The sequence below is a fragment of the Perognathus longimembris genome, chromosome 25 (genome assembly GCF_023159225.1).
Source record: "Perognathus longimembris pacificus isolate PPM17 chromosome 25, ASM2315922v1, whole genome shotgun sequence".
Classification (NCBI taxonomy): Eukaryota; Metazoa; Chordata; class Mammalia; order Rodentia; family Heteromyidae; genus Perognathus; species Perognathus longimembris.
The window spans coordinates 6,358,061-6,372,087 of NC_063185.1; the positions used below are offsets into that span (position 1 = coordinate 6,358,061).

Below are 14,027 nucleotides of genomic sequence, written 5' to 3' on the forward strand. Positions count from 1 at the left end.
AAATTTTTTGTTTGCTGATTTAAGCTAAGCTGTATGTTGCTGTCACTTAAAGTTAAAAGCATCCTGATAGTACAATTTGGATTTTTACCATCTTTCAGATTTTTTTTTCCTTTTCCCCACTCCCAAGTCAGACTGGAGTTCAAATATCTACTACTGACCTCCCTGCTAACTGTGTTAACCTTGAAATAGTTTCATAGCTTTTTTCACATTTTTCTTATTAAGTATTTTAATGATACCAACAGTTAAAACATAAACATATAAAACAAACTCTGAGTACAAAACTTCTATTTACAAGTAATCTTCACTTAAAGATAACATTTCAACCTTGGGACTGGTAGTAGTACTTCATTTTATTTTTAAATTAGATAGAATGATACAGAAAACAAATAGTATGGCACTTAAGCACAATGTCATGGTATTTATATTTAATACATGGTCAATAATTATTGTCAGTGTGTTTTTTACTGCTATTGCTATTTAAATATGACTACAGTAGTGGCTGATAGATAACCCCATATTCACTCTGTCCTTCCTTGAATAATATTAATTTCAGATTGTGGCTAGGCACATAGTTAAGACATTTCCTAACCTCCTTTGCACCTTGGGGTGGCATGTGATCAAGTTCTGGCCAATAGAAAGTGAGCGAAAGTAATGTGGTGACTTCCAGTCACTCCCCTCTTCCCTCCTTCTACTCTGGCTGGGTACAGCAGTCATCCTGACCCCAGGGACAAGAGCTCCACTGTTTCCTGAGCATGACTACACTGCAAGCTGAAAGGACCACGGCCCCTGGCCACGCTCCCCGTGGAGGCCTCATACTGACCTGACAATGCTTTTGTGAAGAGTGTACATGAATGAAGAAACAAAAGTCAATCCCACTCAATTCTGTTCCATGTGGATTTCTGTGACAGAAGCCAAAAACTCTATCCTAACTAATATAATTAAAATTTTAAATACTATTTGCACATACTTCTTCCAAAATCCTGAGGGAGAAAAGGGGTGAGGTACAATGAAACTAGGAGAAGAACTCTGTTTAACAAACCAATAGTTGGAGGGGCATTCAAACTGTGGAAATGGGTTCTCGTTATCAAATGATATTTGACTCCCCACCCTATGGAAGGGAAGCTGCAGATGAGTAAGGCCAAAGGAACGAAGACAAAATGAGGCATCTGCCATCAGGAATTTGCCCTGAAACTTCCAATTACCTAATGTACAAAAGCAAACTCACTACACTTTTTTCCTCAAGTCTCAAAACCTTTATGGTTGGCTTTTTTGAAGCAAAAGAAAATCAACAATGTGCAATCTGTGCAAATCAGTTCCCACACTGCTGTTATCCCTGCTGGGCTGTCTGCATGGAACCCCTTTCTCGAGAGGATCTATATGCAGTCAGGACCTGCCACTTCCCCCCCCCCCCCCCAGTGCTGCCTAGAGGAATCATTCCCAGGCCTTCCTTGCCCCTGGCTGCCTTGATTCTCTGCCTTCACTGGTGCCCAGTGCTCCCAGCTCTCCAGGGACCACACAACTTATATCCAGTTCACTATCAAAGAGCTGAAAGTAGAGGTAGTATTAAAGTGGCAGAGCACTAGCCTTGAGCAAAAAGTACTAGGGGACAGTGCCCAGGCCGCGTTCAAGCTCTATATGGGCATGTGTGCACCTGCCTGTACACACACACACACACACACACGTGTGTGTGTGTGCGCGCACGCGTGTGCGCAAAAGCAAGATCTCACCCATAAACTATTTACAAAGACCATTCTCCCACCCCACAGGTCTGGATGGTCCAGGCTTACAAATGTTCCCAAATACTGACAGCTTCAGCTGCTAGAAAAGCAGAGTAGAGAGATAGCCTGTGAAACTTCTCATTCCTGATATGCACAAAGGCCCGAAGTCTGAAAGCCTGAGAAAACCTTGCCCCCAAAGCCCTCTGGAAAAGTCTCATAGATCCACGTCCTCAATTGTTCACGCCCTCAGAAGCTCCTATTTCTGAGAAATGTCAGCCAACAGAGACTGCATTCGCCAAGAACGTTTCAGATATGCCCTTCACTTGGTCGCAATTGTTGGAGACCATTAAGATGCTCTGAGAAGATAATATAATCCATAGTGACAATGTGCTGCAGGAAATGCCAGTCAGTGAGGCAGGCACGCCCGGGCCACCAGCCCCCACTACTCACTTTCTGAAGGGAAGAGAAATGTTTTCCTCTGCCACATTCTTAGCTCCCCATCTCTCTTCTTTGTCTAGACATAAATGAGCCATTTGCTAATTGTTTAACAGCGATTAAGAACGTAAGTGTGGAGGGGAGAGGCAGTGAGAGCAGATGGGTGTTTTCAAGCTTGCTTGCCAATTACCAACAGCTAGGCTGGTGCCAGAGACTAGAGCTGGCTCTTAGGACACCTGATGTCCCTGGAGAGCCCTGTCCTTCAGGCCAGCCTGAGCACTGGGCTGCAGGCTGGGAAGGGAACAATTGCACCCTGGACATCAGAGGCTGTGTCAATGCATCAGTGCATCCATCCATTTAGGAAGGAATCCTGGTAATGTAACCCCGCTAGAATCAGGGAAGGGGCAGCAGGGACCTCCTGCTCTGTGCTCTCCTGCACTCCCAAGGCCCACCTGCTTGTGACGAGTTCTAGTCAGCAGTTCTAGCTGCTTTTCCCACAGTCACAAGCAAATCTAGCCACCAGGTTCCCTGGAACCTTCCATCTTTCTCTGCAGGTAGCAAAAGAGAAAGGGTTTCACAGCTCCCAGATGAATCAGGTGAAGCCACAAAGCTGTTGGTGGGAAGGCCTGCAAGTCCAGCCAAGATGAAGATGAATTCCTTCTGACTTCTGGGCTCAGACCCAAAATAACTTTCAATGCCCGAAATCCAGTAGCCAAGACCAGCTGTAACCCCCTCTATACAGCTCAGAGGGAGCTCACAGGCCTTGCTTATGCAGCTCCAAGCAATGCTTTGGGGACTCTCACAGTTCACCCTGCCTTCCAGTCCTGCCCCAGACTTTTTTCCTTCTTATACAACTGTAGGCAAAGGTAAAGCTACAAAATTAATCCAACAATCTACCCATGTACCCACCCACCAATTCCCAAATCATTCCAGGTAAAGTCCAGCCCTGTTCACGAGGTCTTCAAACCTTATTAACCACGAACCCCAATTGTTTCTCAAGACTCACTGCTTTAGTAAGTTAACCACTATCTCCACCCTGCTGGTGACTCAGCTATGTTGACACCAGTCCCTTCCAGGGAGCCTTGCTTCCTCTTCCTCTTCATGTCCTCCTCCCAGTGACACAAACTCTCCTGAGCCCTGGCTCATTCTTTCCAGTCTTGAGATCTCAATGGGACCAGTACTTCTAAGACTGGGGTGGGGGTGGGGCTTGAATGTCTTTTATCTCAACTACTGTCTTGATCTTCTTAACTGTAAGAGGATGTTCAAGGTTGGGAAATGTATGAAGTTTACCTAGCTCACAGGACAAGCCTCCTTGGCTACACATGCATCCCAAGATAGTATCATAGTGGGAATGAGTTGAGAGACATGATCACATGGTAGAATAGGAATCCATAGCCCGGGGAGAGGCTAAGAGACTCACTCAGTCCACATGACCAGTGCTCATCTCTTCCAACGTGAGAGCCCCAGTGACCTAATTATCTCATAGAACAGCCGACTTCCTACAGGTCCCACCAAACCACCACAGCCACTGGAGACCATTCTTCCAAACCACCTATTCTGCAAGTAGATTATTCTCAGTTCATCAATCTTCCTTGCAATTTCCATGAAAACTGGCACTTTGTCTACTTCACCCTTAGCCATATCCCTAGCCCAATGATAGGCACGCAGTTAGCAAGAACTCAGCAAGTATTAACTGGATTTCTGTACTACACTGGCTTTCCTCAGTGGAAGCACGTGGTGCCCTAAGCAGTTGAGGACTGTCTAGGGTAAAATGATCTCACTGCCTGGAAGCTGAGTCCAGGGTCAAAGCCTCCTTCACACCATTGTGGGCTGAGTTGGGGCACTGGCCCTCAGTGTTGATTCCCAGCAGTGCCCTTCCATGTCTTGTTGCTTAGGAGTTTTGCTCCATACAGCTGGAATACACTGGTGCCATGAAACACCCACATTGCCTCAGACTGTGAATTCTTATGAATGCTACCTTTGATCCTGGGGAAGGTGGTAGAGCTGTGAGTAGCTCCCTCCCTGATATTGGGTCACTGAAGAAGCCTGCCATGGATGAGACTCCAAAGAACTGCCCTCAATTCTAGAAGCCTCCAACTATCCAGGGCCCAGACACAGAAGGCAAGAGTATCTGATGTGACCCAAGGAGAGACTCCAATGTCAAAGGCAAGCTGATGCTCATACTCCCTTCCTCTTGTTGTGCCAAACGGCTCTCCACAGCCTCAGACCCACCTTAAAGAAATAATCAACGTACACGTACAGCTAGAATTTTCATTATGGGATGTAGGTTTCCATGGTGATGGCATGACTGGAACTACGATACAGTTTTGCCCAAGCTGAGTTTTTTTTAAATGGGTTTGACTCAATGATGTGAAATCACCTCTGGCTACCTGTATATCATGGTCTCATCTGTCCTTTCCTGGTGCTAATGATCCACAGACTCTAACTCCATGGGCTAGGAAATAATTTGTTCATTAACAGTTAATCTATCCACTCGTGCTAAGTGAGCATCCACATTCTCCAGTGAGTCTGTGAGACTCAATAAACAAGTGGCCATGTGTTCACAAGAAGCAAGTAAAATGCCCTGTAGTAAAGCCAACCAGACATTTGCCAGTGGTCTCTGTGGCAGAGGTCTTGAGTGATCCACCCACAGCTCTGACTGAGTCATATTTGACCTGTTTCATTCAGGAAGTAGAGAGTAGACTAAGAACACTGAGGTCAAGAATCAATACATCTTCCCTTTGGTGCTGTCCCTCCCGCCACCCCTCTTTCCAGGCAGAAGAACATGGGTGTCAAGCTGTCCCAGGCTTTTTCTCTTGGGGCACCAGTGTGCCATATTTTGTGGCTTGGTCCCTAGCCTTGGGAACTACTAGGAAGTATCAGGCCCTTTGGATGATAGGACCCTGTGTGGGAAGCAAGGTCACTGGAACTATGCCACTGGAGGGCATATTGGAACCCTGGTGCCTTCCTGCTTCTCTTTGCTTAGTGGCTGCCATGCAGTGAGCAGGCCTCCTCTGTCACAAGTTACGCTGCCATCACAGACCAAGAAAGCCAGACAATGGCAAACTGAAACCTCAGCAGCCATGGGCCACAAATTTCTCTCTTGTAGCTGATTGTTTCAGGTACTTTGTTACAGCAATAGGAAGCTGACTTATATATTACATATGAAGAATGGGAGGAACAATCCCAGCTTCTGACAAGGCAGCTTCCTGGCTCTTCTTTTGTTCTGCGAATTGTTGTGAGGGCTGGGAAACTTAGCCCTCAGTTAGGCTAGTGCAGGAACTGAGAGGCTGGTGCTGCTGGCCTTTGTAGGCTATATCCAATGCCATATAGAGATGGGTCCTCTTGTGGAGAACCAAGAATCATTGCAAGGGCTTCTTCAAATCCCAATTATGCCTTTTAAGCCTGATACCTACTAGTACCTGAAAGCAGGCGATTTCACATATACAAAATGCAATATCGCAGCTCAGACTGGGGTTCTTGACCAGCAACTATTCCCAGAGATATTACCCAGGAAACAAATGGTATTTTAAGCCACCACATCTGATACGTAGCTATTGACCCGTGTAATCTCAGGGTCATGGAGACCTGGTATTTTTAGCTCCACCTGTGAATGAAAGAAGTGCCAGAGCAGGTTTTGCCTAGGGTTTGATGACAATACACCACTTGAACAAAGAACCCTAGTCCCTTGCTAATATTTCATGGCTGGACTCCAGTCTCCAGCTGGAGGATCAGGTTGTTCATTCCAGAGTTGGAGGGAATCATTTGAACAGTACAAATCGGATCTTCACAAAGACAGAAGCATCACAAGAAACTGCTAGCTCTGCCAGTGCCCTAGGCTGGGTGTTTAGCTAAGCAACTTGGCCCAGGACTGGGATGGCTTATTTTTCTTAGTCACTAAGCTCTGCCTATCCCATTCTGTTAAATTCGCAGTGGGCCACACACACTAGAATCCGATTGCGCTCTGCCCAATACTACTTATGAGCAGCTATTACAACTGTGCCCCAAGTTGGGTGGAGATGGAATTGACCTGCCTTCAGGATTTCACATTCTGAAGGCAACTGCAACACTCAATATTCCACAAGACTAAAACTGCTCCACCATGTTAAATGTCCTTCAACAGACTGACCCTTTATCCTTAGAGCAACAAGGCACCTATAAGCTGTCATGCTGCCTTTCATTCCTGGTCCATGCTGTTCTCTCAGTCTGGAACAGTCTACCCCTCTAAGATCAATGGAACCTCTTCAGAATGAACTTCCCTCCCCACTCTATACAGAGCAGGTGTTCTTTCTTCTTCCTTCCTCTCCATTTGCATCAAATATTAAAATTTGAAATTGCGTCTTTATCTACTTACTTAATTCATTTCTGTCTTCCCCACCAGACTGTGACCTCTATGTGAGCCAGAATGGTATGTGCCTTACTTCCCAGTAAGGGGTCCTCCCACCAATGTTTTCTTGATGTGAGAGCAACTGGACATGGTCAGTGGGCAGCTACTGAAACAGGGAAGGAAGACCTGTCCTACAAGTTATTCTGGAACAGCAAGGAGTCAGACTGCAGGGCCTCACTAACAACAAGGAAAGGCCGTGACTTAGCTCCAGGTTCGAGAAGAAAACTTTCCAAGCACCTCAGCAGGGAAGAGCAGACTCAGGTTGCATCACTATCAGCTTTCCGGCTGTGGACATGCACTCCTGAGTCGGCCAGGACAGAAGACTAGGAGAGATGAGGAGAAGCCTGGGTACCAACAGTCCTCAAAGTCCTGTCTGTGGACAACAAACTGCCCCTCACCTGGGAGCCAGTAAGAACCACACACTCTCAGGAAGCATCACACCTGCATTTCTCCTGAACCTCCAACTGACTGTGTGCATACCAGGTGAGCCCTGGTGACAGATAATGACAGCTGGATCTCCCTTTGGGAATAGGAGGATATAAATAGTCATCAGTGTCCCCACAAGTCCTCCATCCCAGGTGGGTTCAGGGCATGAGAAGCTAGCCCCTTCATTGCATGCCATCTCAAACTGATTCCACCAGAAGTCAATGGGGACAAAGGAATAGAGTGGGCTGAGCTAAGCTGAGGTGGGCTGGGGCTACTCAGCCTGGATGTATTGGCCATGTGGGCAGAGAAGTTCTGACACACAGGCCAGGGCTACAGTTGGGGATGTAGGGAATCATTGCCTCTGGCATATAAAGTGTTAACTCCTTTCTACTACATTATATTTCCCCAGCACCTCACACACTGCCAGACACACAGGAAGGGCTTTGATGGTACTTGTTGAAGGACTACAAGAATTGATCTTGTCATAGTTATGCCACTGAGGGTCAGACCTAGACATTCTTCTACCTTCCTGTTTTATTGGAGAAATAAGGACATCTGAGATGACTGAACTCTACTGTCTTTTTTTTCTTCCTAATTTACTTTATTGATGTTTTACAGGTGATATACAGCAGGGTTAACTTTACATACATCAGGTAATAAGTACATACAGTGTCATCTATCCCCTCATTCTCTCCCATTCCCTCCTTCCATCCACCCATGATGAACTCTACTTTCAGTGAACAAAAGATATGATGCACACATCACAATATCATTAAGAGAAAAGTGGCCATGGCTTCAGAGTAACTAGAATACACCTAGAATTGACCTTGCGAGAGCTCTCCAGGCTTGTGCAATCCCTGTGGTATAAGACTCCACATGGGGCTCATAGAGGGCAGAAGAGGAAAGGACAGAGAACCACACAGCACCACATAGCACAACGGCCAGAGGCAAACAGGCTGCCCCCAGGATCCTCTGCAGTGGAACCACACATGGAAGGAAGCGTGGGAAGGAAGTGAGCGCCAGGCAGCTGTGCTGAAAAAGGTGGGCAGAGACCCACTCCCCACTCACACTGTTCACAAAGTAGCCACTGGAGCCACCTCCCAAGGCTGTCCCCCTTAGACCCCAGCTAGGTGACATGCATCTTCTGGGTAGCATTCTACTTCACTTCCCTAGGTCCCTCTCGATTTACTTCCAGATCACAGGGCACTCACAGAGCCACTTTCTCCCCATTTTAGCCCTGGACCAAGGCAGAGAACACAGTTACACATTAGTACCTTATGTGCCTCTTAGGCAGAGCTATCTCTGAGCACATTTGCATGACAGCTTCTTCAGGGCACGGCCCTGAGTCACCAGGGTGACCAGACATAATTTACAAGCAAACATGGAGTATTTCTAGTGACAAAAACAATGATCACAGTGGAGACTAACCTTGGATGTATAGGTGTGGCCATCCGAGCCGCAGACCATGGCTGACTGTGCCACGGGGCAGGGTTTGCACTTGACCAGATTCGAAGGTCCAACCCAGTGTTTGTGGGCCACACTGCCCTTTTTTTGCCTAAGCAAGAAAAGAAGAGGGGAGAAGTTAGCTCAAGTTTTATTCCCCACTGGTCTTTCTTTCAGGCACACAGATTACAAGGTTGAACACATAAATGAAATAATCCTCCACCAGGCAGAAGGGGATCCTGAGGGCCCCAGCCATGTACCCATTTGTTCAAGCTCAAGGATGGTGGCTAAAGGTTTTGTCACAAAAGCCTAGATTCTACCCAACAACAAAGCAAGGGGAAAAAAAAGTTTGCCATTAAAATGTCATAACTGTTGTAAAACACTAGTCATAGACACAGAAAGGGATCATGATGCATTCTGAATTAACAAGAAATGGTGAAGCTTAAGCAGCCCCCTGGCAGATGTGGCACAGTGGAGAGCCTCCTGGAGCTGACAGCAGCCTTCTGTTTGAGCGACACACAGGCAACTGTGTGAGCACTTGAGACAGAGACGCATCGCCAAACACAACCAAAGAACTTTATCACGGCTGGAGAAAACTATCTCTGGATATATTTTAAAGCAATTTCAGTCTGGCTCCTGATTTGCCAGTAGATAGAGGCTCTAGGGTGATGTCACTACCGACTGCTAAAACCATCAGAATTCTCTCTTTTCATTCCAGCTCCAGCTCCCCCATCCTAACCTTTGTCATAATGATAAATGATACCATTAGGATGGCTTGTGTCCACAGAAGTAACCTCATCTCTGTATCATAAAACCACTGAAATAAAGGCTTGCGGTTGCTGCCCCCCTTACTCCCCGAGCCGAAGCTGCTCTCCCAGAAAACCACTCAGAGGGACACTCCTGGCCATGGGGCTGGGCTCGGGTAGGGGACAAGTGTCTGCACCACTCATCAATCAAGCAATTACCATGTCTTTCAAAAATTTTTGCACTGGCAGCCCTGCAAAGAGGTGGCTAGCACATGGACTCTGAAGTTATCTAGACACAGGGTCAAACTCAGCACTGACACACTCACATGTGACCATGGCAAGACAGTTCTTCCTGTCAACCTCAGGGAAGAGTCCTTTGAGGTCACTTAGCCCAATTTGCTGGTTTTCCTAAAGGAGGCAAGTGAGCCTCAAAGAGGGGTGGAGTCTTGCCTGACATCATGGATGGGACTGGTGGCAAGGTCTAGGGAAACATTTACAGTCACAAGGAAACGCCAAGGATGAATCTTTGCCTTGGCACATCTCAATTCAACTAGAACACTAGCTTCAAAATTCTTTGAGATGTAATAGATGAAGTGAATTAGATCAAGGCGTATTATATGCATGTACTGAACTAACACAAAACGAAACCTCTCTGTGTAATTACTATGCCCTAACTTAAAGACTCTTTGAGGACAGCTCTATGTGTGCTCCTATGTAGAGGGTCCTCTCTTCACTGTTTCCTGCTTCCACAGTGCCTACCTACATTGGCCCTACCTCTCTCTTCATAATGAAGAAGAATGACAGGTACCGGTAGATCATGTCTGTAATCCTAGAAATTCGGGGAGCTGAGATATGAGGATTCAGGTTCAAAGCATATTCTGGGCAGCAAAGTCCATGAGACTCTTATCTCCAATTAACCAGCAAAAAGCCCAAAATGGAGCTGTGGCTCAAGTGGTAGAGTGCCAGCCTTGAGTGGACAAATCCAAGGGACAGCGCCTAGCCTTTGAGTCCAAGCCCCAGTAGGAGCATGAATGAACAAACTTAAGGATAAAAGAAATGAAGAAAGGCAAAGAAAAAAAAAGAAAGACAATCTCTCATTTAATTTATAAACCACATGGACTTGAGGTCTCATGTTATTCTTCACCAGACACACCTTGCTTTTACTGGGTTGGCTATAGCCTATCAGAAAAAGGACAGTGGGTGGGTGGAACTCCACCCAGCAGAGCAGGCTATCAGCATGGGGGTAAATCTTAAGAGATCATGATTCCTTTAGCCCAACACCATATATTTATCATCATTTGCAGAGCAGATTATCTGACACTGATAATCAATCAGCAGATGCATGCAGAAGTTCTGGCATCTGGCAGCCCCACTCCAGGGTCAGTTACTCCACACTGAAGCAATTCTTGTTATAAGTTTCCAGGGAGGGGCCATAAAGTCCAAAGAGTGGCAGAGTCACTGGGGTGAACATGAGCATGCATGATGGTGCTCCGGAGGAAGGAAGCCTACAGGAGCTTAGCAAAAGGCTGGGAGGGAAAGGTGGGTGCTCTACCACTGGCTGGCTAGCAGTCCACAGGTAATGGAAACTGTTCTGTCTAGGGATCTAAACTTCACCATTAGATTAAGTTCATTATGGAGTCAGGGAGGTGAAGTTGGTTTACACCTACTGCAATGCCTGGTGTTGCCTGGATACTTTAAATGTACCAATTGTGCTGTGGTTATTGCACACTTAGGCACAAAACCACAGGTCAGGAACAGAAAACACCTTAAAACTAAATTTAGGTAATCAACGGTATTTTATAACTGAGGAATTAGAGACACAGAGGGAAAGTGGCTTTCAGGGCCATTCAGGGCTGTTTGAATCTCCTATTTGGAGATCTGTACTTTCATTACTAGGGTTCTGTTTCATGAATAAACCTCCTTTCAAATACTACCACTCTTAAATCTGGAGGTGGATAGGAATATGTCTCACACCCCTGTTAAAGGGGGCTCTGAATCAAGTCATAGACAGGTAGAATCATCCTTGGCTTGCCCTCGGTACAAAGGCTAAGCCATTGCAAGTTTTCCCAGCACACCTGATAGAGTAGGGCAAGCTCAGGTGCTCCCTAGCTCTACTAGGCAGGACCCCAGAGGAGATAGCAGCCAACCTGTGGTTTCTGTCCAAAGGCTACATATTGACAGTGAATCTGTGAGTCCTAAGAGGCATAACTTCCCTGGCATCTGTGTTTGTATTTCAATCCCCACAATTCACAGCAAATACTAAAAAAAAAACAACAACAAAAAACCAAACAAAACAAAACAAAACAAAACCAATCAACCTACTCAAGACAATCAACCTAGTCAAGACAAGAGACTAAGATTTCTAACTCAAATACTTCAATTCTTGAGTCAATGAAGAGTGAAATCGAATGGTGGTATCTTGACAGGGTTGCTATGCCCCACAGCACAGACACTCACCAACCTGGACCACGCAGTCATTTGGTCTGGTGGGATCAGTCTTCCCCTTGGTCAGCAGACCAACTCAATCTCAGTTTGGGTGCTATTTTCAACCTTGTATCATACAGAAAATTCCAGCCTATATGCTCTTCATGAGCACCAGCACACACAAGATCTTCACCAGTATCCCTTATTCCCATTTGCAAAACTACCTATATTCAATCTTTTTTAAGGTCTACCAAAATTCCCTACATCCATGATTTTGAGGAAGAATGAGTCTTCAATATTAATCTACTCATGTGACTCCCATAAAGAGAACCCCATTTGTTAGGGCATACTAGAGCCTCTGAGTTTTGATATTTGATATTCTACCCTGCCCTCAGAGGCTGTTCTAATCTTATCTCTAACACACAACACACATGTAAGCATACACAGTAAGACTACTATGAATTTTTTCCAGTCATCTTTAATTCCCAGAGCTCAACAAGGACCTTGATACTTCTGTGCCATCAGATAGCCTTTTCCTCCAAATGGTACACCATTTTCCTACTTCTCTCCTTCATCCTTTCTTCAAGACTGGCTCAAAATACCACTTGCCCAGGAAGCCTCCTGGACAGGTGGGCTGCATATATGCTCCACTATGGCCGAGTGGTCAGTTCTGGTTCTAGCCTCCAAACCAGTATCTTGATTCCACTCAACTGAACAATAAAAGGCTACTATTATTCCAGTGGAACACAGCCATGTGCAGATTGAAAGCCTGTGAGCCATGCCTATATACCTCCCTCTCCCTGCCCCTGCCTGCTTCCCTACCACTTCTAGTGATCCTGTCTCCAGCCGGACATACTGGCCACTACCTGTTTCTTCCATGTGCCATGCAGATTCATGTCTGGAGGACCTGACAAGGTCTTTCTAGCCACACAGCAACGTCACTCCTTGTTCAAGCTCCTAACTCACTGCCTCTGGGAAGAATTTCCTGTGACCCTCACTGCATGCAGAATGCTTCATGGCAATGTCTGTCTCAACACAACAACGTTTAGACCCAGTGGTGACTTTCAGTGCAGTGTGAAGTCATGTTTTTTTTGTTTTGTTTTTTGCCTCTACCCTCACTGGAATTCTGGACACTCTCCAAGGATAGCCGGGTCTTCTATAGCTTTTGAGACAAGATCTTATTATGTAGCCCAAGCTGGCCTTGAACTTGTGATCCCCTTCCTATATCCTATGCCCCATGTCCAGCAGTACCTGGGTCTTCACTGTTTTTATACTTCTGGTACTGGAAAAAGGTTTGGGACATATCCTTGTCACATGAACCTGCACATGAGTGAATTCATTAATGAAGAATTTCAGAGCTTATTTTTATTTCTAGAAATGATTAATACTAACAAGAAGACACAAACAGCAAAGCATATTGTTTTAAACAACAACAAAAAAAATTCAATGGCCTCTTGTTTCCAGAAATTCTAATTCAGAGTCTTCCCCCAAAACAATTAGTAAAAAGTAAAGCAACTCTAGGTACAGCTGAGGAATGGGCTGAGGGAGTTCCCACATGAGGAGCATTGAAAGAATTCTCATACTCTAGCAGTTGTACTGCTTAGCATTTGAAAACACAACTGGAATAATTTTTTTTTGCTGTTTCTGTTACTTTTTGTTTGTTTTTTAGATAAAGTCTTGCTATGTGGCCTAGGATGGCCTCAAACTTGCCATCTTCCTGCCTCAGACTCCAAAGTGTGATTTAAGTGTGGATCACTTGTTCTCAGCTACTTTTCTAGTATTGTTCAGTATATCTGATATTTTTTCTTAAGTAGTAAACATAGTTTAGAGGTATTTAAAAGAAATTTAGCCTCAAGGGAACACTCAAGAAGAGGAAACTGTCAGCTAGCCTTCTTGAGTAGTACTCAAACGATACAAAAATTCCAATCTTCTAACAAGTTCATAGGACTTTAAATAGGACACAGAATCATGTGTTCACTTCATAAACTCCCATTGCTCAGAAATTGCTCTTTGGAATACAACTCAGAGGATTCTATAAAATAGATTACAGAAATTAATCTAGTAATATTCATTTTATTTACAAGAGGACATCATGGCGTTGCAAGATGATAGCAGTGACAAGCAGGCCTAGCTGACCAGTCAAAACAATGTTGTTCCAGGTACTCCAAAACAATGTCTGTATGTTACCTTGAACCTATAGTTCCAAATGTCAGTGTTTCCTTGCTCTTGCTTTCATCTGGGTCTTGAGGCTCCCCACTCATATGCCCCTAATAACCAACCTACACCCTGTTTTCTCCCCACAGGTAACATCAAGGGAGTCTTTTGTGACATCAGTTGGGACCTAGCCATTCCCTGGACCTTTGCAGAGTGGTACCCTGGTGAGAGCTCCCAGCATAAGGGGCGAAACAGGGTCATTTCTTTCAGCAATAAATACATGTGAAAAAGTAC

The 14,027-nt window shown here is 45.3% G+C and overlaps 1 protein-coding gene across 1 annotated transcript in view; it reads right to left on the reverse strand.

Annotated features, from left to right (window-relative positions):
* Nucleotides 1-14,027, reverse strand: part of Spock1 (SPARC (osteonectin), cwcv and kazal like domains proteoglycan 1) — a 377,507-nt gene that overhangs the window by 84,805 nt on the left and 278,675 nt on the right. The window contains exon 5 of the mRNA XM_048334044.1: nucleotides 8,395-8,521. Coding sequence (XP_048190001.1) covers nucleotides 8,395-8,521 — 127 coding nt within the window. The remainder of the gene's footprint in view (nucleotides 1-8,394; nucleotides 8,522-14,027) is intronic.